Source organism: Mytilus californianus, unplaced genomic scaffold, assembly GCF_021869535.1.
Source record: "Mytilus californianus isolate M0D057914Y unplaced genomic scaffold, xbMytCali1.0.p SCAF_3, whole genome shotgun sequence".
In the NCBI taxonomy this organism is placed as follows: Eukaryota; Metazoa; Mollusca; class Bivalvia; order Mytilida; family Mytilidae; genus Mytilus; species Mytilus californianus.
In genome coordinates this window covers 104,629,254-104,656,782 of record NW_026262679.1, presented here as the reverse complement: position 1 = coordinate 104,656,782, position 27,529 = coordinate 104,629,254, and the positions used below count along the sequence as shown (strand labels likewise).

At 31.5% G+C, this 27,529-nt stretch overlaps 1 protein-coding gene across 1 annotated transcript; it reads right to left on the bottom strand.

Moving 5' to 3' along the window:
* Positions 1–7,400: 7,400 nt before the first annotated feature.
* Positions 7,401–27,021, bottom strand: LOC127735659 (homeobox protein EMX2-like). The gene is made up of 3 exons (XM_052245903.1): positions 26,374–27,021; positions 15,035–15,207; positions 7,401–7,730 (listed from the first exon to the last, which is right to left on the bottom strand). The coding sequence occupies exons 1-3, from the start codon at positions 26,810–26,812 to the stop codon at positions 7,560–7,562; spliced, it is 783 nt and encodes a 260-aa protein (XP_052101863.1). The 5' UTR covers positions 26,813–27,021; the 3' UTR covers positions 7,401–7,559.
* Between the last annotated feature and the right edge of the window lie 508 nt (positions 27,022–27,529).

Here is a 27,529-nt window from a genome sequence, read left to right as displayed (position 1 = left end):
AATGTATACTAGTTCAGCGAAAATGGACGTCACATTAAACTCCGAAACATATAAATGAACCAAAATAGAAAAAAAACCATACAAGACTAACAAAGACCAGGGGTTCCTGGACAGGCGCAAAAATGCGGAGGGGTTAAACATGTTTTGTGAGATCTCAACCCTCCCCCTAATTGTTTGTTATATGTAATTACAAAAGCATACGTATGGCAACGTCAAAATTTAGTTAACTGACAAAACCGGGAAATAGAATCATAGCCAATGTTAGATGGACGACTTCAAACTAGAATCTATGACAAACGTCATTTTTCAACATTCTAATTGTAAACTTCCCATTTGTCAGCATTAACATATCCCCTACACACGTATGGAGTTTACATATCTCAGTTAATCCGTTACGTTCGTGCATGTACACACGGACTTCATTAAAAAGGTTGTGCACCTTACCTTAAGTTAACGGTCCCATCATAAGTTGGTTGACCGATAATTTGTGGCATGTTTCGCGGTCTTCAATCTTAAGATACTACCATAGTCGTCTGATCTGTAATTCTACTGATTGTGTCCTATTCCCAGTTAAGACATTTGGACTGAGTGTGAACTCGCATAGCGCAGTGATGCATACATAAAAGAAGACGCTTACCCTGTCGATGTACCCGATCTCTACCCTTTTAGAGGTTATGCGATCTCCTCAATTTCTGTTTCTTACCTTGGTTTGAGAGGTCAATTTAATCCTTCAGGTAAAAATAACCTAATCTGGAATTACTTATTCTGAATAAATTGGGTTTTGAACAATGTATGCAAATTCTTTTTCCTAAGGATTTCACAGTGTTTTGTCATTTAGTTGTAAAATGTTAAACATAGTTTATTTACTCAAAGTAAAATGGATTGAACACAACTAAATCATTGTTATGAAGTCCGTTCCGAATTACAGTATATAACAATATAATGTTGATATGAGCATGCCATATTTCAAAACATACCATACTTTACAAATCTATTGCGAACTAGTGAGAAAGGGTAACAAAAAAAAATGCTGTAAAATTGGTAATGATGATGATGTGAATGTACTGCAAATAAACACTTTTTAGTTTTATACGACATGAATCTCAGACTTTTTTTTACAAATTCGAATGCATGTTTAATTATCTGGACGTTTTGTTCAAACGAGCGATTCGAAATTACCAGATGCTAGTAATTTAGAAATCAATATAAGGTCATCCTGGAGGCACCTATTTTTCTCTGGTCTGTATATGAATAAAGGCAACAGTAGTATACTGCTGTTCAATAGTCATAAATCGATTAAGAGAAAACAAATCCGGTTTACAAACTAAAACCGAGGGAAACACATCAACTATAAGAGGAAAACAACAGAACAACAGGAACACTGAACTGCAATAAAAAACAAACGCCAGCATACATAGAAACGGACTATTTGATAACAACTGACATATTCCTGACTTGGTACAGGACATTTCAAGAAAAAATGGTGGGTTGAACCTGGTTTTATGGCTAGCCAAACCTCCCGCTTATATGGCAATGTTAAAAATACCGCTAATTTAACAACACTCCATGACAGGAATACAGTACAAACAAACGCAAGAACACTCAGCACAGAGAAATCATAAATAAATAATATAATAGTACATTACAACATGTAAACTGCAGAATACAATGGACACCTCCCATGAATTTACGACAGTTCACATGAATGGATGAACGCCACAAAAAATGACGTATTTTTGTGACGTTTATATCATCACAGGTAAATTTCTAAAAATTAAATAGATTTGTTTTATTGACACGTACAAGAATATTAAATTGGGATTGAATTTGAAATGGTGTTATTTTATGTATTTTCTAACCATTACAAGAATAATAAAATGGAATTGTGTTTGTAATGGTGTTATTATTTGTATTTTCTAACCATGTCCGTTTATCTTCTAAATTAAAACTGTGTATAAACAAAAAAATCCTGTGCATATAGTTACTTTAAACTTAAAATGATATGAATGAAATAGCTGTTTTTTTATCTGAACTATTACATACATATAGAAAATAAAAATAAAATAACTGTAATATAAGGCAAGATCATGTAAGACCAAACAGTAAACACAAACAACATAAAACAAAAACACTGTAGACGAACCACGAGTAACTCGACTATACTGACAAATAAGACATATGTGAAATGTACCGAAAATACAGAATTCAAACCACAAACGACAAGACATTACACAATATCCAACCGGACTTACATCATAACTAAATACATGAATGTTGGATGTATAAATACCGAGACACTTCGTATAGCAATGCGATTTCACACTCGGCAAGACAGCCATATTCGGGAATAGGTCACGCTCGATACCTAGCAGACCAGACGACGTAGATGGTAAACTACTATCTAAGACTCGTAACTCTGTTGGAGCAGTTTCTGCGTAAGAAGCACACTCCTGTAAGAAGTCCGTATAGTGTGAACATTCACGGGCATACCGTATCAATTGAGATATGTAAACACCATACGACGGGGCAGAGGGTATGTTACTGCTGAGAAATGGGAAATAGATTATTGAGAAGTTGAAATCATCCCGTTTGTCATATATTTTAGTGTGGTGTCGTCCATCTTTGTCAATATTGAGGAAAAGATCAAGGCATGAAGCAGTCCTTCTAGTACCAGTAGTATCATTAATTTCATGTTCAATGGGATATATGAGATGCAAGTACTGACTGAAATTTGGGTTATTCAGTGATAGGACATCATCAATATATCTGAAAGTAAAATTAAAGAATTTCGCACGGTGCTTTTTCTTTTTCTCTATTAGAATGTTCTGAATGAATTCTGCGTCGTACGAGTACAAAAACAAATCGGCCAGTAGGGGTGCACAATAAGTACCCATTGGAATAACGACTTTCTGTTGAAATATCAATCCTCCAAACTCAACAAATATATTGTTGTTCAAAAAGTCCAGCATTTTGATAATATCATCTTTAGTGTATTTTCTAATAGAATCAGTGTGGTTCTTTACAAAATAAGAATTATTATAAATCAAAACAAGAAATTTATATCTACGATTCAAATTTTAATAGAAAAAGCTTTGTTTAATGAGATAGTGAAGTCGATCTTTCAAATGAGGATCGGGAATAGTAGTGTAAAGCGTAGAAAAATCAAAGGTCTTAATGTTGCTGCAAAATTGCAGAGATAGTGATCTAAGATTTAGCAGCAGATCTTTAGAATTGTTAAGAATCCACATCTGATTGACACCACTGGTTGATTATGTCCCATCACAATATTTTTGAAGGCCATCTTTAACTTTTAAATGACGGTTAAAGAGGAAGTGGAGTACATTATTGCACCCACATAGACAAGATGGGTCAGAAATTATATAAACTCTAAGCAAGTTATGATTAAAAAAGATGAGGAATATCTTAACTGAGTGAGAATGAGTTACTAGGTCGATATAAATATTGCTTAGACACATTTTTATTTATAGTAGTATAAAACATTTTTATTTCGTTATTAAATTTAACATAACGATTAAACTAAAACAACACATAATAAAGACAATTTAAGATTGAGACGACTTTCGACATATAAACTCAACAATTATTCTAATGGTCAAAAGACGAACAACAGACAACAATTATTGAGACATAACATAAACGGACACAGGTATTAATGTGTAGGTACCTTAGGTGTGCTATACCCTTACTTTTGTGTTCATTGATCAAAGACCATATGTCGATGAAAAGCCGACAACACTATACCGTGTGCCACTACAAGACGAACAGACAAACAACACGTATACATGTAGTAATGTGTGTCATCAACATTTTGTCATGAAATATACATGAGGACCTCTACATATGAGTTGTTCTGCAGATCAAACTAGGTGTCTTGGTACCGCTCCCGGTTAACGGAAATCATCAGGGTACACCAAATTTGCCCCTGACTCAGTTGTTATATTTCAGTTGATTAGTCATAATAGTTCTAACATGTCTAATAGAAACTAAGCATTTACTGATGTGGCTTCCAGTTCAATCTCCCTTACCAGCCGAGTGCTATACATGATGTAATTGTTTTTTCTTTCTTTCAGAGTAGATATATATAATGAGCTAGAATAAATTAGTAATGGTATACCATAGGTTCATTTACTTCTCCCGACTCCAGTTGCACAATATAACCACAATGGACAATGAATTGCTATAGTGGCAGACTAAATGAAGCTTACTTCTTTCCTTTGTTGTTAAAAATTCTTTATATTTTAGGTTTCATGAAACATAAACACCACTAAAAGTTTAAATGAAATGATATTAACAGAAATATAATAGATGCTTAAAGTTAGTGTAAGTAGTCTGCAGTTGTTTTTATAAAGGGAAGCAACTCGCGATTTCTATTATAGTGATTTCATTTCAAGTGATAGACGTACCCCGTTGCCATTCAGTAGAAAATAAGTACTTATAATATATAGTTCTTCTGTTTATGAAAATATTGGATAGTGTTTTCGTTATCCAAATTGACATTTTCATTGTATAATCACCACTTATGCAATCTAATTTTTTAAGCATGTTACTTGAGCTAAGATGTGCAGAAAATGTTATTATCAGCATAAAATTTCTTTTGTGTCTTCGAAAAATGGTTTGAATATAATTCTTCAAACAACCGTATTCGACTACCATTTACATGTTCAAACTGTTTTTATTGTCACTACAAGAAAAGGATTGCGAGTAACATTTTAAATTAAATTTGATGTTTGATACAGAAATAGATCATCAATCAGAGAAAGTGGTGATCAGTTTGATAATGATAATACGATCAGTGCGCACTTACAATAGCTTTGTCGAGATTAATTAACACTAATGTTGATTATATTTAAAAAATAAAATGGGGTGATATTACTTTGCCCCCTCGATTAGTTCTCTAATAAGAAACCAAGTTTACTGAAGAGACGTTATTTGGAATGTTTACAAAAACCAATTTTAGTAGTTCTCCTCTTGTATTTGATGTGTTTCCCTCAGTTTTAGTTTGTAACCCGGATTTGTTTTTTTCTCAATCGATTTATGAATTTCGAACAGCGGTACACTACTGTTGCCTTTATTTACTTAATTTAACCACTTTTAAGTTCTTTCTTTTTTGTTTCAGAGTGTCATTTTATCTTATGTTTGTATTTTTGTTAAACAAATATATTAGCATTGCATATTTACCATGGCTGCCACCAACTGCGTTGTCATCAGAGAGCAGTTTAATGATATTAATTGTAGTTGGGAAATTAACTGTAGAAGTGTCTCTATGATGCCCAGAAATTTGGTCTGTTTTCAAATTCTTGCTTCCTCTTTTGTCGTTATTTTTTGTATTTTTTTGCCGATTTACTTATTTTATGTTATATCTCTCTTACAAGTTTTAATATGTACAACCTTTGATAAGTATTTAGTATGACGATAAATTTTCACTTCTATACGATGAACAACATATTTATTTTGTAAAAAATGTTTCTGTACTCCTAACAACAAAATTATTATATTTAAATTCACCTGTGTACGTTACTTGTCCTAGGTTAAAGTTGTCTGTTTGACATTGATACATCTTTTTATTTATATTGTGTCATAGATCAAACTTATTTGTTCAGTGTATATTTACTTGTTTTTGTGAATATGTCTTTTTGATCGAGTTAAACCATTTCAATTGACATTTTATTGTGTGTCTTTTTATGTTGTAATGTTACACCACTGTTTCAGGTTAGGGTGAAGGTTGGCGCCTGTTAAAACGTTTAAACCCGCTGCATTTTTTATGCACCTGTCCTAAGTCAGGAGCCTGTTGTTCAGTGGTTGACGTTTGTTGGTGTGGTTCATAAGTGTTTCTCGTTTCTCGGTTTTATATTGATTAGACCGTTGGTTTTCCTGTTTGAATTGTTTTAAACTAGTCATTTTGGGGCCCTTTATATCTTGTTGTTCGGTGTGAGCCAATGCTTTGTGTTGAAGGCCGTACTTTGACCTATAATTGTTTACTTTTACACATTGTGACTTGGATGGAGAGTTGTCTCATTGGCACTCATACCACATCTTCTTATTTATATTTATAGCATTTTTTTTTAGACAGACGTCGTGGTTTCCGAGTGCACACTGGGTGTAACTGGAATAAATTCGACTAGGTTCCCTAATTTCCTAATGTCCCGAAAATCAAATTATAAAATAATTCAGAGCAAAAAACCAAAATAACATTCAGGGAAGAAAAACAAAACTGTTTTTAGGTCAAATTTGCTGTAGGGAATTGCAACCTCAGTTTTATCATAATTACAAAGTTTTATCAACTTATAACAAAAAGCTTCATTTTAATATTGACTAGATCAAGATTTGGAAACTAAATAGATTATACCACAGGGACTAATAGTTCACCAGAAGCGGAACAAACCTAATGGTAATTTAAACAACTATGATTTTCGTGTACCTAACACGCTCTTCTGGAATAACCTTTATCGGCTCACTTCAGACCAGAAGTTTGGAAAGCAAAACATATAAAACGTTCGAGAACATAAAAACGAAAAGGCCTCAATAGATCAGGCAACATCTTTAAAGGTCTACTTTGCCCGGAGGAGGGGTTGGGGTGGTGCAACCTTATTTTTATCACAATCACATACTTATATGAATTGGGAGCCTACAAACAAATTAAATGATATAAAACATTGGCTACTTGGGAACTGAAACCCTTGGAAACCGAATTTCTATCAGCAGTGGTACCGACCTAGCGAAAGGTTTTCCTGATCTGATGGATAATATGATTTAATTTCTCTTTCTGAATGACTTTCCATAGTTCTACCATTAAAAGAAGATATTTCGTAATTTATCACGTCTGTCACAGCGGACATTTAGACTCCTTAAAATTTTAGTGTAATTGGGTAATTGTTTTGACATGCAATGTATTGTGATAAGGTGAACTTCTTTTCTTTTTGTAATGTAGATTCAGTCAAGATACTAGATGACCTTACTCAACAAAGTTTCAAAACCTATGCAAAGTTAAATTGTAATGATTGTTTTTTTTTTTCATCCATTGCCTAAAAAAATAATTGCATGACATAAGATGCTTAGAAAGTGCAAATGCCGGGCTAAGTAAATGTAAACTGACAACGCCATGGCAAAAAAAGAAAAAACACCAAAAGACAAACAACAGTACACAAAACGCAACATAGAAAACTAAAGATTACGCAACACGAATTCCACAAAAAACGGGGGGGGGGGGGGGGGGGGGTATCAGGTGCTGCGGAAGGGTAAGCAGATCCTGCACCACATGTGTCATCCTTCGTGGTGCTCATGTAAGTACAAACCCGGTGATAAGTCTATTTTGGTAGGTCAGTAAGATTCTAAATTAAAAGTAATGCTTAATGAACTTTGGAAATGAAATAGAAATGAACCCGTAAAAAAATATTTTATTGACAAGGAATAATTATATACAAAAGAATGTATTTGCATAGCAGAAAAGGAATATGCATACAATATCAAAATGCAAGACGAAGATGATAGTAAAAATGAATTAAGGCAGTGTCAGCACCAACAAAAATAATTGCATGTCATTAAACTGTTTGTACGTCGCATTCTGAATCAGAATCTGAAGACTCGTGATGCTGAAGGATAAAATCTTCGTTTTCATGGTGATACGATGATGATCCTTCACCTTCCTCGCCATCTTCTTCCGATTTGACCCGCTTGAATTTTGTTCGCCGATTTTGAAACCAGACTTTAACCTGCAATTTGAAAAGAAAACATTATAACATCGGTAATTTCACAATTGGTATTAAAGGAAATATGCATTTACAGGTAAATGCAGGAATATATATAATGCTTTTGTCCAAGAATAGCGATTATCCATTTTAATGTAGACGGGTACAATCCAAGCACATTTGCGCTGATATTTTAGATCAAAAGTACAATAGTGTCATGAAATGTTTGCTCTAGCCAAGAACACTTTCGATTAAAGAAAGTAAAGAGATACATGAACCAAGGAGTTTAAAAAAGAAGACAAACTGTAATTAGTATATTCTTTATGCGTAAACATGGGTTTCTTTTATAGTATATATGAATTAAACCTTAGATACATAAAAATGGAAACTCAATTGTGAGCAAGATGAATTCATAAAATTTAGAGAAAAAAGTAGTTTACCGATGTCCAAATCGCACGATTCCACTAAGAACATACAATTAAAGTAAATTCAAAACCAAAGGAAATCACAGGAACTCAACAAAAAAAAACGTGATTGGATGCTTCGACAGTGTAAGTGTACGAATGTCTGCTAGAGTCTCATGCATTGCATTCATAATATTTGATAAAAAAAAGAAGTGAAAAAATTTAACACTGCACACAGCCTCTTCCAAATTAAGTTGAACTGACAAAACCGGAAAACAGAATAGCAGCCTTTTTTAGAACTAGATACCAACCGTTAAACCTCGGATCCGGTAAGAGTATTTACCTTAGAAATTGATAGCATGGCGAAACACATTTTATAAAACCAAACCACCACGTATAGGACAATGACAATCGGTTTTATAGTTCGGAGTTTAAAATAAAAAAGTATCATTCAAAAAAATTACAGAACACTATAATCCTTAAGATCAAAAAGCCTAACCGTGTAATGATTAAGAGGCAACATTTGTTGACCGATATTCAAATCTTATAAATCCATTATTAAAATTCAAATCAAGGGAAAAAAACTAAGGGAATCACATGTACTTAGAAAGAAGCAAGACCAGGTCATAAAAGTTTTTTTGAGTACGTTTATCGTACTCAGACTTAGAAATTGACCAATCGAAACACTGGGTTTGGTGTTTTGAGCACACATTTTGTACACCGAGTACTGAGTAAAGTTTTTATGACTGAGGGCCCAGGTACATCGACAGGGTAAGTGTCCCCATTATGCAATTCCCCACTCTATCAAAATGTCACAATAGGAAATAGGACAAAAAGCGGGAAATTTACATAGACGACTATCTCGAAAACCTGTTAACCCGAGAGAGGGTAAACAGTCCCTATTCTACTACTGGCAACTGTCGTGTGATAAGCCGCATTCATTGATATTTATAAACGATGGAATGAGGTCGTTGTGTGGCTACTGCAAATGAAACATATCGATATTCTTGTGTGCCACAAATTTCATGATATTGCCACTAAAAATGATTAAATGAATGCAACACAACCATTTTGCAGCTCTGCTTCAGTAGACTATAAATAGCAAAATGCATAAAACGTGTGATAAGCATCACAAAGTGTGGTTATCAGATCAGCAGAGAAATTTTAGTTAATGGCAAGTGCTGCTGTATGGATAGTTACTTTCAAAATATCAAAATTCGCAACTGGATAGCCAAGGATTTGAGAAACATACAATGATGGTCACAGATAATAGAAATCACCACAAGGAAATGTAAAAGTAAGGCATAAATAAAACGAACAAAAAATACCACACACTAACAGATAAAAGGACAGATTGTAGTTACATTTTATTTCGACCACTAAGATTATGTCCAACTTTCAAATGTTTGTTGTCTTAAATTATCTTTAACAAAGATAAACACGTCAGTTGTATATCGTACTGTCTTTTTTTCCTGTATTTGAATTAATTCATTTAGATTAAAGTATATGGACAGACAAACTTTAAAGAGGCGAAAGATACCAAAGGGACATTCAAACTCATATTGCTAAGAAATAAACTGACAACGCCATGACATAAGACCAAAAGACAAACAATAGCATACAAAACACAACATAGAAAAAATAAGACTGAGCAACACAAACGCTACCAAAAACTGGGGATAAGCAGATTCTGCTCCACATATGGTACCCGTCGTGTTGATCAGTTAAAAGTACAAACCCGGTAATAAGTCTAATTCGGTAGGTCTCATTCGAGGAAAAGAGGACGGGATTGTGGTTACGACAATTGGAACATATACGTCGTCAACTGTGAAACAGATATTCCATAACGGTCAACCAACTCGTGATGGCGTCCGTAAAATTTATGAAGGGATGATTTCAACTTCACCACTTTGAACTCTTGGTTTAATAGCTTCCTTAAGATCAGTAATCCTCTATCAAGGAAATCGGGATAGGAAATGTAAGCTCTGGAATATCGTATCAGCTGGGAGATATATACTCCATATGCTGGCGCTGCATTTTGTTTTCAATCGACCCGCATTGTCAATTTCTAAATGTAAGTCAAGATATGAGGTAGACTTAACTGTATCTTGTATTTTGATTCGATTTGATAGATAAATTCAACATTATCACCAAACTTTAGGGAGAGGACATCATCTATTTAGCAGAAAGAGAAGTTAAATGATAATGCTACCTTTGTTTCATTCTTCCTAAGAAGTTCCTTAATTTGTTTCATATATTCTTGTTCAGAATGTTCATGGAAGTAGTCATAATTTTTTTTACCCTAAAATCGCAAATTTATACCACGTGTCTTTGGTACAGATATTCACTTTTACGCTGAAAAGCTTCAAAATTACATATTTCACGCAAAATACAAAATATGAAAATATTTATACATTCCTTTTGGTAAAATTTAACACGAGAAAAGGCCTCAAAAAGTATAATCTTGTTCCGTTGTTTTCCCCTTATCGGATTTGGTTTGTGACCCGGATTTTTTTCAGTTAAATCGATTTATGACCATTGAACAGCGGTATATATTTAATATATATATTTAGTAATTTTATCTAATGTGCTCAAATATATTATTCTAGATCGTTTCGCCATTCCTTTAAAACTATGGTTGCTCTGTAATAGCTGAAAATCATTTTGATCACAGAGTTTATGCGTCGACTAGTAGCTGATTATGAAAAAAATAAAACTGCCATAAAAGCTAAACTACTGATAGCAAAATTGAAGTTAGATTTATGAAGTATTTACAGGTCAAAGTCCTGTTCATGTCAACCTTAATCGATGATAATGTGTCTGGTCAGTGTCTTCTGTCCCCTATTAAATACCTGCACCCATAATTCATGTTCAGTTGCCGCTCAATGTAGCCAATTTCCATACCAAGAGCAATGTATATGGTAATTAAACATAATAGAGTCACTAAAATAAGTGTTACTAATTTTTATTGTAGTTCTGTGTCTGGGTGCATTGGAAGGATGACATTAGTTAAACTGTGTACGGTTTAGCCGTCATGCTTACAATTTCAAATTAGTATTCCCAAACAGGTAAACTGTCTAATGGAGTTTTTATTGCGGTAATTCAATCATAATCCGCGGCAATGCGAGTACATTAAAATGTCAGTTAGTTCTCGGTACCAAACCCAGGACTTCATACCGATGATATAGGGAGAGTTTTGAGGGACAAAAACAGAACTTCTCAAACAGACAAAAACTTACGAAACTGAACTAAATAAAATTCACCTATCGAAATCATTAGCATACTTTTGGTAGCATCAAGAAGTGTGGCAGCAACATGATTTGGGTGGCAAATATAATATTTTTAAGAGATAAAAGTACCCTTGAGAGCCTTCTGTAATTTGAAATTAAATGGATTATACCTCATTTGAAATATGATTTGTGTCAAAGTATTGTAAAGGGTGGAAAATAATTTTGGCACCCTATGAGATGCTTTATAATTCACCGTTCGAGACCCGCTATGCTGACTATATCGTTCTTCCAAAACGGGATTCCTATTGAGTAAATGATTACACAGTGACCCCTTGGTGATTAGTTTCATTCATATATACTTATTTTACATTATGAAAAAAACATTTTGACACCTGTCTTTTATAAGAAATAATAAAGATTAAATTATTTGATCAAATCATAACTATTTATCATATATTTAATAACCTTTATACGTGCTAAATACAAGATATTATACAAATTAATGTTCACACTATGAATTTTAGGCATTTATTCACCTTAAATTTATCAATCTAGGTATCCTGTGGCATCATAATTATGTGATTTTGCATAATTTGGGATCTGATGATAATATGTTTACAGAAAACATTCTCACTATGTATGAAAATATATTAAACCCAAAGCAGGGGTCCAATGAATGAAAAATAATAGCCAACATACAAATAAAGCAATCATTTCAGTTGAAGAAGGCAGCACTGACAAAGTAGAATAACACAGGTGTTTTTCGGACTAAAATAAGGCACCACAACTCAAATGTAAATATGGTGGAATCAGTCTAAAGAATGTCAAAACCCACGAGTATTCGAAAACAATGTTCTTAAAGAAATAGATAATCTATTTACATCTAAACTTACTCCAGTTGAACTCTTTTTAAATAATCGTTTGAAAGTCTGATTTTACCTTTTTTTCTTTTTTGAAATTGGAAACAAGTTATTTGTATTTAGTTTTTTTGCCTGAAAGTATCAAATTCATTTTAATATATATTGATGTATAAATTTCAAAATGATATGTAAATGACAGACAATATTATTGAAAACTTTATTGTTTAAACAATGCAGTTCATGTATACAATCTATACATTATACAAAAATATAATTTTAAGTTACATGTATGAAATTTTTACATGTCATATATGACACAACTATATTAATTAGTTCTTTTTTGTCATTGTATCTTTTGAAATGTGTAATAAAGAAACGATTTTTATCATCAAATCCATCTGACATAATACCCAAAAAGCATTTCAGTGTGATACAAGACGAACATGTTCCAATTCCTAATACCATAATTAAGTAAGCAAAAACAATGAAGTCGTCAATCCCGTAACGAACCTTCATATACTAGTTGACAAACTGCATGACAGGAAGTCGGCGTGATACATTGTTCTCCGCCTTCATATACTTTTGTCCCCATTATAGAACTGACAAAAGATTTGTCATTTACGAACCCTTTATTTTACAGTAGGAAGGAAAAATACATTTGAACTTTACAATTCAATTAGCACGTAATGAGCATGTTATTTTATGAACGCCATTGTTTTGTGAAATTGTAATCTACAAAAATAATCTTTCTAGTTCGAGATCAACTATGCTGTGATCCATAATGAAGTTAGTATTGACAAGAATCAATTCATTTGTTCCGGCCGACGATTTTCTTAACACGAAATATTGTTATCTATGTAAAGTTATCAGTACATCACAGGCGGGGAGTGAGGTCTAAAATTTAATTACCGGCTTATTTTCCGTTTAAGATAAACTGTTGCATGCTTAGATGAGTACCAATTGAATTAAATTAGAAATTGAGAAGCCAATGTTTTGTATAGCACAAGAAACAATTACCTACCACTGAATAATTTACACGAAGTGTATGAATACACTAGTTAGTCTTAATTACCAGTAGATCACAATATTAAATGTCAACATTTTTTCTTAATTTTTTTCTTCTTCTTCAAATCCATGACATATCCGGACTACCGAAACCTATTTACAATTTAACTACATATAATGATTACTGTTTCAGACAAAAGTCTTTTGTGTACTACAAGTATCTATAACTGTCATAATGTCTTATAACTTGGTACACATCAACATACTTGTAGTTAAATAAGCAATCGATTTCTTTATTTAAAATTTTCTATTTAACACGGAAAATGCGAGAGGAGAAATTATTCTAATAGAAAAAGCAAGTTTATCAATAAGCAAACATTTTAACTTAATGTTCATTGAAATTTTGGTAGTGATTATCAATTTTAAGATATTTTCTTAAATTGTATAAAAAGCACAAAATAATTACAACAAAAATAAACTGATAAAATTCACTCAAAAAAGGTTATCTTTTCCAATTATTTTTTTTTTATTTGAAGTATTTTACTATACAAAAAAGTCGATTTTTTTTCTGAAACTGAGATATGTAAAACAAACACTTTTTTCAAAGAAATTTTATATGATTTTTAACCTGTTGGGACGTTTGTCTCAGGGAAGTTTTCCCAATGTCTCCTTTTATTCCTGTAGATTTTGAAAAAAAAGTTTCTTACTTCTAAGTCATTTGGTATCTGGTGGAGAGTTGTCTCATTGGTAATCATAATACCACATCTTCTTATTTTTATGTAGTCAGCGTTTATAATTAGTTGCTAAATTCTTTCTTTTTTTTTTCTTTTTTTTTTTAGAGAAGGCGAACATCTTCAATACCGTCGACTGTGGACCACGTTTCTCCAGTTGAAGAAAATGGATAGGTTTATCATTTTAGAACACTTTTTCTGAGACTTTAAATTATGAGAAAACAACAATGTTGATGGAAGATACGCTAACTTGATTAAAATGCACATTTTAAAGCATTTAATATCGCTGAACAGTTTGATATCATATTGCCAACTTGTAAGCTCAAATAACACTCTTTGACGTCCATTAGATTGTGTTTAGAACGGATTTTAGAAATTACATGTATAAAAAACATCGCATTATCTTTATAAATTGTTCATGGATCGCTCGCTCCGCTTCGCTTTATTAACCCGGTGAAGCTGAACTACACCGACTTCCGGTCTGCTGAGACACACGTGCGAAAATGAGCATTATCTCCAGCAAGTAAACGAGACTGAGGATGATACTTATGCGCAAGGTTTTGTCTGTTTTTATTGTGTCTAATAAAACAGTTCATCAAGAACACTGAATGTGCATTATATGAAGAATAAATTGACCCTGCTGCGGGGATAAAACGCGAAACAAACATTTTAAGTCATTCATTGCTGACAATTAAAAATCATTTATGACAATTAACAATTTCACATTTAAAACATACCGCTGAGTTGTTCATTAATTTTAAATGTAGAAATGCATCATTTGAACTACAGTTATGTGTCATTTTATTAACATTCGCAATCTCCGACCATCTTCTTTGAAACCTTGCAGATTTGCATCAGTTTTGTATTGTTTGTTTTTCAAAACAAAAAATTATAATTTCATTTTCCCGTATTTACCACTCGATTATCACTGTTAGGATCAATTATTAAGTCTGATACCCTATCTATTGAAATATAAAAGGTGCCCAAATTATTTGTTGTCAATTAATGGGGACTTCATATTTATTTTCAAAATCTACCAGCCCATCCCCACAGAATCAAATGGTCGTCACCCCATCCCACAAAATTTCTACTACATACCTGTGTTTCAGTCAGTCCTAATTTCGAGGCTAGGTCTTTTCTTTCTTGACCAACAACGTAATGATTTTTCTCAAATGCATGTTCAAGTTTCAACAACTGTGAAGGCGAAAACGCTGTTCGGATTCGTTTTGGTTTTCTGTAAGGATGGAAGTAAAATCCTGCATCAGGATGACCTAAAAACAAAACAAATATTAGTTTCAGTTGTAAGATCTACATGGCTTTGTGTGTTATATTTATTGACATTACCATAAAACTGAAAGAAAAAAAACTTCTCGTAAAAATGAAGATAAAAAATGAAATGAATAAATAAAAACAAAACAAAACATTTCTTTATTAATTTTTGAATCCGAAGCGCTTTTCTTGAATTATATTTTTCAAGAATATGGCTTTTCTCATCCGTTTTCGAAATTTACAAGAAAGGGTAGACATCAGCATCCTTGTTTTCAACCTACACGTTTCTTTTAATGAGTGAATTTCTTTATTTGCACACGAATATAATAGTTTTACATATTTTATGCATAACATTTCAATTCTTATTAGGAATAATATAATACAGAGGCAAACAGATATACAACAGTTTAAGAGACAACCATCAACTAATTAATTTACGTCCTTTTTTTTTAATAAAAACAGGTAAAATAGGTTCATGCAGAGCAGAACATGATGGAAGACAAATGCATGTTGCTTGGTTAGATAGTACATATTTTTAATTAAGACAACTACAAGTTTCACCAAAATCCAATATTTTGTTTGAATATTATTAGAAAAAACTCAATTTAATATATGTGAAAACAAATAAAATTTTTGTTACAAAAAAATGTTTAATACTACAAAAAATCAATAATTGCCATTAATCTATTTTCATGAACATCAAAGATATTCCCAGAAGTTTCTTTTAGTAAACCCCATCAGTGTTAATTTAATTTAATTTGTAGTATGACTTTTTTGTGTGTGTTGCTATTCAACAATGGTACTTTGGAGTTGCAAAAAATGACGTCTTCGTCGAAAAACGTTTCAACAGGGTATATAGTGTTCTGTATGTTATTATTTTAATGCCAGATGCGGCTATTTACTCGATTCATGGCTTTTTCTAGATAATAACCAATAACATAAATATAAAAATAAGGAGATATGGTATGATTGCCAATGAGACAACTCTCTACCAGAGACAGAGCGACATAGAAGTTAACAACTATAAGTCACCACAAGGCCTTCAACAATGACAAAAACCCATATCGCATAGTTAGCTATAAAAGGCCCCGAAATGACAAAATGTAAAATTTTTCAAATGAGAAATCTAAAGGCTTTATTTATGTACAAAGCAATAAACGGAAAACAAATATGATATATAGAAACAAACTACAGCCGCTAAAATACAGCAATATTTTTTTCTATACAAATAGATACTTCTACAATAAATGTATGCGAAAACAGCAACAAATAACTGACACAAGGATTTTCTATTTTAAATTTTGAAAACAAAGACAGTCACTTTTACTTGAAAAATGAAAGATTTATAATAAAATCTGTATTGTTTTGTAAAATTTTACTGTTAAGAAACATGTTAGTAAATAAATGTATACTTTGGGTATATCAAGAAAAGGTTATTTCGTCCGCCTATTGGATATACACTTTCCTTAATAATGAAATTAAGTTGTTGAACACCCTCTATGTAATGCATAAAATGCACATTTCAACAGGAAAGCTCCGTTGTAATAAAAAGTAAAGTACATTTACTTATCTATAATGTTTACAAGTGTTAACATAAACCTGAGATGAATTAAACCAATTATTACTCGGTATAAGGATGAGCGAAATTACTCATATTTGTCATCTCAATAAAAACCCAGAAAGGTCGTAACACAGATTCATTATTTTTGACCTTCGACATAATTAAGATCCTCTTTCCGCCTATAATACAAAATGAAGGCGGTTTTAGACCAACAAAGGTTACCAAGATATATAGAAAATAATGAACAAGGGAACAAAGAACCATTGGTTCCATTTTAAATGATGTTATTTGAAATTCATATGCCATATCCAAACCAATATTTGTTATGAAAAAGTATTTTACAATATTATACAATAATTGGATCATCGCGTCTTTTCATCTTTTTCATTTTGTTAAATGGTTCTGATAAACGCAAAGCACAGAACAAACACACATTAACAAATAGACAGGTCTAAAGGTTTCACATTTTCCATTCTAAGAGAGGTTATTAAGGAAACTGAACACCAAAAACTTCCCTTTTCAGTTCTTATTTTAATGAATGGGGACGTTTCAATTGAACTATTTGGTAAATACTATCCTACTAATTTGGTACCGTTCAAATGAGGTTGTGTGTGGCACCATATGAAGAATTACTCATATCTAATTGTCCACTTCAATTAAGAATAAGTACTTCATTTTATGAGTTGGATAATTCAATTTCCTTCGTTACAGTCTGAGCCTGGTACCATCGGCTTGTGCTTTCAAAAGGAATACCACCAAAGTATCAAGTTTTTTCTTCACAACTCGAAGGTTTAGAGTACTTAACCATAATTTGATAGGCTGATTAAGTATTTTCATTTAATATCAAAAGATAAAATCCTTGTAATTTGAGGACTAGGAATGCTCCGTGGGAAAAGGTCCAGTAATATGTCAATTTCAATACCACGTGATCTTTTTAGTGCACAATTAGATCGTCTTGTTGCACTTTTTTTTTACAAACTATAGTGTCAAGTTGCACCAATAATTACAAACATTAGATTATTAAATTACATAATTTGCATTCACCAACAAACTAATTAAGGCGTCTACTGGAAAAACCTTTGCCTCAACCGGAGACAAAAAATAGAACAGTGTGAACATTGTTCGTTTTCCTTGACACTGATTACATGTTAATACTTCTTATAATCAATGCTGAAACAAATATAATGATTCCAAAATTACTTTTTCCATTGAATTATAAGTGGGCGGAGAAGGTCTATACTTTAATATTTCGTTTTCTCCGCTCCTTCAAAGGAACAAGAACTAGGACAAATGGTTACATATCATTTCCAATCAGTCTTAAACTTTATTTTAATGCATATCCCTATAGCGATTTTTGAAACAGAACATAAGACATATTCCTTTCTTTCCATTAGACTAATGAGAAAATTATATCTTATTTAACCGAAGAAAACTATGCGCAACAAGATTTTCGACTTCAATGTAACAGCTTCATGATGCAAGATTTTAAAGAGTTTCTGTTGTAATATTAGTTGTAAAATTTGAGGCCTTCGTTAATGAGACATACAACAATTAAACGTCACAATATTACAATAATCTTTATATTTTTTTATGTTACAACTGGTCCAAATAATATAACGGACATTCATTCAAGTTTGCCAAAATACAGACAACTCATTTTTAAAACTAAGAAGAAAAAAAATCGAGATTAAAAGGGAGATGAGTAGACTAAGAGTTGAGTACGCCCAAATACTAGTTTGACTCTGTCATGTGATAAAGGGCCTGCCTCAATATATCGTTATGGTTGTTTTAAGTAACATCTTAGTTTTGTCTTCCTAAGAACATTTTTGTGTTAGTGGCATATCTTTTGCAGTATTGTATCTGTTTAATTATGCTGCCTTTCAGGGGTTTGCACATGCACATCTTTTTCATGATAACTCGTCTAAAATGACTTAATAACAGATTAGATAAAGTTTATAATTGTTAGATGCACGATCATTATCCAAACAACTTCATACTTATCCCTCATGTAACTCGTGGGGGAGTTTTGAGTACTAAAAGAGTATAAAATGCTCTCAATCTTTTGCATTTTCATTGAGATATGTATGTTTGTTTTGTTGCTGTTTTCATTCGCTCACCATATAAAATATTTATTCACTTTCCTTTCATACTTTGTTGGCAATTTCTCCGATTCATATGTATTTTGTTATGTATATATACCTCCAGAAAAATTTAGATTTTATTTCGAACGCTTAAACGGTAACAACATGCTGATTGGTGATTTCAGTATTCCGTTATTAGTGTGTTCCTTTTGGAGGAACGGTATCTATAAATAACTCTAAATTGTATATATATTGTTGAATAACTTAAAACGTTTCTGTTTTTGATTATGCAATTTGAAAATATCATTCATTTTAATTGTGCATTGCCGAATTACTACTGGATATACGTGTATATTTATAGGACGTTTAGTGCTTACAAATTGATGGCCTTCGTCCATGAAACATTGTTGGCAGTATAGAGCAAATTCAAATTTCACATCCATCAAAACCTTAAAAAAAATCCAAATTTTTTTATTTAAAAATTATTAATGTCTGACCAATTTGATACTATCAAAGAGATTTTTTATCATTGTTTTCATGTTTTTATGTGATTTCTATTAATGTAAAAGATGAATGACACGGAGGAACTGTATTGTGTTGTTACTATCAATGCTTTGCACATATGAACTTTATTTTGTTATTACTATCAATACTTTGCACATATGAACTGTATTTTGTTATTACTATCAATGCTTTGCACATATGAACTGTATTTTATTATTACGATCAATGCTTAGCATGACAGTAATAAGAAAATACAGGTCCATGCTTGGCACAGCTGAACTGTAGTTTGTTATCACTACCAATGCTTTGCACAGACGAACTGTATTTTCTTATCTCTATCCATGCTTGGCACAGATGAACTGTATTTTGTTATTACCATATATCAATGCCTGGCATGCACAAAGAAACTGAAATTTGTTATTATCACCAATGAATGCTGACTGCAGGTCCTGATTAAATTTTTAAATCAACAAGCCAAATTTTAACACTTACAAAACATTAAAAATAACTTGGGTGTGGCTAATCCCATTTTTGCTTTTTCCGTTTATTAGAATCACTGTCTTTTACTTTGTTTTTACTATACCATTAATACCTTGTTTTAAAAAGAACATTTTTTCAAGAACTGAAAATATGTTACATTTCCATCCCCTTTGGGTATTTTGAAAAAAGTCATGTGTCAAATATTAGACACATTTATTTCCTATTTAGTATGACAGGGTTTTGAGTTAATTTTCGGAATTGTGTATGACATTCAAAAGAATCCTACTAGACATCATTAACTTGATAAAAAGATCTTTTGATTGGTTGTTTCTTGCATAACGTCCAATGGCAAATATTTCATGCCTATAAAGGACGATAATAAATTTAACAATCGATTGACTATGCAATGTAGCTCGAGGAACAAAATCAGCATATTCCTCTAAACTATGCTGCATTGCATTTTGACTAACTTATTATTAGTCTTTTTTGTTTCGTTATATTGAAGAGCACAATTGACAATGTACATGACTGAAAAAGAAAGCCATTGATATAACCAACACTGTATCTTAAAATGTTCGGGTTTATCAATTGTGCTACTAATAATTCAGTTTGAATATTTCTGTTTTAGAGTCTGATTTAGGCATTTTGCAATATTCTTTTAGTTGGTTTTAAATGAGAAAAAAATAGTTATCATCCTCCTTAATCTAAGAGCAATTAATAAAAGCAATTTTCAAAACGATATGAAAAGCGACTGACGTATTCCTTACGATGTATGCAGGTTTTTTGTTTTTTTGTTTGTTTTAGTTTCTGGGTTTCTGTTTTCAGATCTTACTTGCCCCATAATTTTTCAACAAATCAAAATATAAATAATCAAAATCGATGTGAAATATACACCTTGTGCAAATGCAAAAATATATTATAACAAGGGTTGTTGTATAGTTGTAGGCTGTTCATGGAGGAACGGCAAATGTTTCATGCATATTCGGGACGAAAACAATCAATTCTTAGAACCTGAAGTGTTTGAACAGGAAGAAGGGACGGATTTGTTTTGAATGCTTTTGGGAACAAGATAAGTACCTTCAAAGAAATGTTGTTTTAGATCTTTAAAGTGCCAGGAGTATGCATTCTTCTGATATTTGACTTGAATTCAGCATTCCTCAGTTAAAAAAGCCAAAAGGAATCTTCCAAGCCAATGTCCATGATACTACCGAAATAAAAAAAATCAGGTAGTCATAGTTTAATAATCAAAGCCCATGGTGCCTGATATGTAATGAGTACTTAAACCCTTGGTTGGATTAAACTCCTCAATTACCTGAAAACCAAATGTTTCATTAGAATAAGCGCCATATTCAATTAATATCGGCACTTTAGATATCGATCAAAAAGGTTGTTGTGTTTCTGAAAACTATTGCAAACAGCAAAGCCAAGAACTGCGCAAGAAAATCACGTTGTTTTGCAATGTTACAAATATACCGTACTTTTGTTTCATGAGAAGTCTTAAGATTTCATACATTTCAAAACGTTGTAAATCTTGTGAAATGTAAACTGCCTAACGAACTAAAGGCTCCAATAATTGGTACAAAATTAGACAAAGGTTTTCTTTTTTATATCGAAAGTACCAGCTTATCGGTTTCAAGAGAGCAATTATTTGTTTACATTTTACCGGCAAGTTTTTTACCCCAAAATGGTACTCAGAATAGAATCCTGTACTGCTTCTAATTATGATACAGGATTGGAATTACTTTTAATCGAAAGCTTATCCAATTAGATTTAAATCCAGAAAATCAAATTCACATTTTACAAAGTATAGAAAATGTTTTCCATTTCTGCACGTCGGAACCATTAAAAATATGCCTTTTTCATTAAGCGAAAAAAATAGACGATTTTTTTCAACTGCATTTTAAGTCAACTTCTGCTGCATAACCATATTTTTGTTTGTTATGCAACACTGAAATTTCTAGTAACAGGAACTGCTATCCGTTTTTTCCTAGTTTGTGTAGTCTTCGAGAAATAAAATACGGAACATCACTGGTGCCCTATGGAAAATGCATTACGAATAATTGCGCTCTTGTAACCTACCGGTATAGGGTTATTTGTAATATAAATGCACTCGTTTTTCAGTACTAAGTATGTTCAAATGATATCCAGCTACAGCAATTAATATATCATATATTTATTCTGGAAACTACTTTATACGGCTATATATCAAGATTATTTTTAACACAGTTGAACCCTTGAATATTTTATTACCATGGATATTAAATTAGACGCGTGCTGTTTTCATGATGAAAATTTAAATCTTTATGGGTTTCTTAAGAAGGATTTGTACAATGCTTTTCCTATTGACACATGTAAGTTGTTTATCATCAAATATAAAGTTACAAGTGAAGTATTTTTCTTTAATTCCAGTTTGTAAAGAAGGATTACATGGTCATTTTCTGTAAACAATTGCTGATGGGTCGTAGACAATGTAAATGTGATAAGGATTAACATCTGTTACTAATTCTACAGACAGTTAAAGTCATTTGATAAATGGAAGATAGAAAAATGTATCAAACATGTTTGAATGCGCTCATTTGTCACATGTATAATATCACATTCAGCATTGTTTCTAACTTTTTTCTTTTTTACCTGTTGCAATGAAGAAAATATTCAGAAAACTATTGGAGCCCAAAATAAAACCTATTTCTGTTTAGACGTTGGACTGGTTTATGGCTTTGCATTTGTGAACTATACTATTTTGTAAATCCTTCATCTAATAAAGAGAAATGTTAGTAAATCATTAAGAGACGACAGATGGTCTTCAATGATAGATAATCGTGTAAAGCTTAAAGGTTTTCATAGAGAACTAGAAAGTACATATGAATATTACTTTTGCTTAATTTCCTGATACAATTACATTTCTATTGTCAGAAATTATTGAGAATAAGGGAGGTAATCCATTTTATGAAATAAATATTATAAATTATATAACAATTAATAACAATGCGACCGGGGGGGGGGGGGGGGGGAATCTAAAGATGACAACTATCTTCAATGGTGTATTACAAGTTATTGTCCAAGCTCGTTATGTACAATTTCTAAACAGTCGTGAATCAACTTTTTTCAACTAACTAAAGCCACTAAAGGGCGCTAAAGCGAAAAGTTTCTTTTAATTGAACTTTAAAATGAAACTTTAGGCTTGAAAACAATCAGGTGAAAATTATAATGTCCATAACATGTTCTGCATCAATTCACGGTTATTTGTTTTAAGCGTCAAATCAGAAGTTATTAAACGTGTATTGAAGTATATATACATAAATCTATGGAGCATTTCTAAAAACAATAAAAACATAGCAGAATTAAGAATTCGGGGATCTATTGAAAGTGCCTGATACAAAAGTATAACATTATTATTTTTTTTTACAAAAAATAATATTCTATAAATGAAAATATTAATACTTTATTAAGCGACTTTATGGCATTTACAGTATGTTTGCTCATAAACTATCTCCAGACAAACGCTTTCAGTACGCAGTTAAAATAAAACGTACAACTCGAAGACTGAAAATTAATAAATCGAAATAAAACGTTGATATGAACAATCATTTTAGTGGTATTTTCTTGAATTTCGGAAAAAAAACTGCCATAAGAAATTTTCAATTATTTTCAGTTTATTTTTATTTTAACAAAGATCATTTTCCCATGTTCACTTGTTCATTACAACTAATTATTTTGTAAAAGACAGAGTATACAATCAATTTTAAAATCTACATTGTTTTTAAAGAGATCGCATTTCTAACTGCACCATTAATGAAATTAACAAAACATATCTTCTTTCTTAAACAACTTGGAAGTTCTTGTTAAAATTCTAAGTTAGCTCATAAAACAATTGAATCGTGTCCTATAATTGCTGTTTGTGGAATAAAAAATAAAGCGACGGTATGATATCTTGCACCTAACTTGACGTAATTGAATTTATGGAATTTTAGAAGCGTCTTGATTGTGTGTAAATTGCCACCCAAGCTGCGTAAAATAACCATATTATGTTTTTGAATGTCTAATTTGTAACAAAACTATATTCAAGTTGTTCTGTACTTTCAAATTATTGGACAGTTTGTTTATAAGCAAAACAATTGTCTAAATGTGTGTATATATGTAAACATTGCCAATATTTTCATATTCATGAAATATTAAAAAATATATATTTTTAAGAAGCAACAACGCAATATACAGGTACCATGGGTCTACATTAAACGGTAAGGTCTAAAACGACGAGAAAGGTCTGATACAAAAACAAACCACGTGTTGTTTGTTGTTGTTTATCTTTGTTTTTTATGTCTGGTTTTTAGTTTTTGTAGTGTTGGTGGTTGCTGTGGTCTATTGTAATCTTCGGTATTTTTGGCGATTCCTGTTAGCCCTAATTAGAAATTATACACAACAAGGAGTCCACGACAAGTGTACGTAGTGGAAAGAAATTATTAATACTTTCTTACTGCATATTCAAAACATGACAAAAACTAAACATAAAAGCACATTCAAGGTACACATTAAATATATCTGACCTACTCTTTTATATTTATTATTAAACTATTAGCAATTTAAAAAAATCAGAGAATAAAGACATATTGTAGTTTATTTTTTTTAAACCTTGAATTGAGTTTTTATGGAACGGGTTTTGTATGTTTTGGCTGTTGTGCTTGAATAGAATAAAAGCTTAACGAATCCTTTTGCATTATAAAGGTAATACAATACACTCATGCATTTGTCAGAAAGTATAACTTTTATTATTCAAAGCTTAATATAAGTCACTTTCTGTAGATGCAGTATTTCATAAATAACAAACATTTTGCTACAATTAGATTAATTAAATTATATTATAATATTTGTTTGTTCATTTGCATAATTTTTCTTGGTAATTAATTTGCTCCTTCCCTAATTTAAGCATTATCAAAAAATCCTTAAAGCTGATGCGTGTTTTCTTCAAGAAACCTAAAGTTTTTCAATAAAGAAACTCGACGGGACTTGTTCTTATTGCGGAAAGACACTGACATAGATTGTTCAACAATTATTGGAATATCGATTTCACAACATGATAGAACATCAGCAATATTTCTTATGTAAACAAGCTTAAATCATCTATCGATCTCAGCCTGCAATTGGTATGCTTGTACGTATATATAATATACATATTTCATTTGTAAGAAATCACATATAAGACTTTTTTTCAGAATAAGTGTGTGGCGAAATTAATCAACACAACCAATAACATGCTATGACTCTCAAGAATGGAAACTATGAACTTATGTAAAATTTTCATATTTAGAATAATATAAACACAAGATGTAATATGATAATAACAAGTGAGACAACTATAAAAAAACCTAATAAAATATGTTAATAGAATACAAAAACCGAAAATTCATGATAACAAGACATGATAATAGTTTTAATATCATTTTATATCGCTATTATTATATTAAAATTTATATTTCTATCATTATTTTGAAATCCTGACGAACTGCATTTGTTGATATCTTAAACAGTCTAATTTTCGGACAATTTAGAGATTCAAAACTTTTTTTACTTGCAATCAACAGGAGCAAGAAATTTTATTTGCTTTGAAAATTGAAAATATTTTTAGATTTCTGTCGTGTGGTCTTTCCTCAGCTGGTGATAAAATAAAATGTCATCTTATCCTATTAATTAAAAAGCGTTTAATTAGAAAAATGTGAAGCAAACTTGTACTATTCAATAATTAGTTATTGAAAAATTGAAAGTCTAAGAGTGATTTTATTTCCGCGTGTTTTAATTTTTTTGGCTTATAAAAATATCTTCAAGTAAAATATTTCTTCTGGTGTTATGAACTTCATCGTCCGTACAAATATACAAGTAAAAAGTCTAATTTTTATGATTTATTAGTTATAAATTGCCTTTGATAAGAGTCAAGACCAACCCCAACACACGAAATACAAATTATTCTTCAACAAAATTTTACGGACAATTACTTTTCTTAAATATGGAACGTTTACCAAACCCTGGTACAGAAGTATGAATAAATCACGTTTTTACAAATTGAAGGAAGATAAAGTTACATCAAATAAGTCTATTTAAAGACAACGAAGACAGGAAACAAACAGAAAGATAAGTGTTTATAAATATATTAATTTCTGCTGTTCATTTTATGAAACAACATTTGTTTGCTGCTTTTTGATCGTAAAGTACAAAAAAATATAATTTCAGTTGCCATTTATAATATCAAAACAACATAATAGTTCTTTTGTAATAATTTTGTTAATAATTTCCAAATGAAACACATTTTCAATACTTAGTATTTTTGATTTTTTGAGACCATTTCATGCAAAGTTCTATAATTAAAACTGTATTCATTTTACGCAATAATTATATATAAATTCATTACTTCCATAGTTATTTTTCAAATTACTTTCACAGCTTTATATACTAATCTTAACCATTTCGGTACCGTTGAATTCCTATATATTTATCTTAAAAATCATCTTTTAAATGAGAATTTATCAAATAAAATTTAATAACAAACTTACCAAACGGAAGTCCAAAGAGGCCATTAGTATTTCTCGACATTAACCATGGGTACACATTCATTGGATCTCGATGTGGTTGTAAAAAGTTAGGATAAGTAGATTGTAACGGAACAGTAACTGGTGCTGGTAGACCTCTAGAGAAGGATGCCACCGACGGTAGTGGTCCATTATGAAAAGCCCAAGCTGCTGATCTCTGAAAGTTGAGTAAATCTGTATGATTTGTTTGTTGTGCGACTTGGTCCGCCAGAAGTAGATTTCTAACGTGTGGAGGCAGTGCTGGATGTAATGGAGGAATTCTGCTTGGAATGACTGAGGTAGATTGTTCAGACTCACACTGGCTGCTTGATGAAGAACAAGACTCTTTGTTATTGTCAGTACGAATCAAAGAATCGATTGAAAATCCGTTTGAACTTTTACCATTTGAATTTATTGGTTTCATTTTTACCAATTATTGTCTGTCTTATTTATAAATTTCGCTTTCGCCCGTTAATGTAATAAGATGTTCGAAGTAACTCTGTAAAAATCTGCATGGACAAAATAATTTATCGCTTTCTCTACAAATTAAATAGGAAAGCCAACAAAATAATGAATTTGTTTCTTCATAGTTGCACGTAGTAGGTCGATTGATATTTAGGCGGCACTGATTGGACAATTTATTGCTCTGTCGTCTGCTAGGGTCACTGCCTCTGTCAGAGGGCAGCGCAAATTCAGATACACGGATTTAATTTTATTACCTGTCATTTGTTTCTATTTCATTTGAAGGTAAATAAAGTCTATATGGCCGTGTTTGGTAATTGAATAAATAAAATTAATATCAATATTTCAGACATGTTTGACGAAGGCTTATTTAGATAAAACGTTTTAATAAAATAAACTGTTAATTATAATACAGTTTGCGAAACATGTTTATACATTTAAAATAAAAAGTAAATTTTAAAGCGCATTGGAATATCATATCAATTTGTTAATAAAAAAGTACTCCATGATTTTACAAAGAAATTATCTTGCGATTAGATACAATCGGTTATCAAAATTTTACAAAATATTAGCTAACAGCAATGAGAGTGCACGTTTCCCCCCGTTTTTTTTTTATATTTACACGTAAATTATTAACCAGCACTCTCTAAAACAATCAATTTTATCTTTAGATTATTGG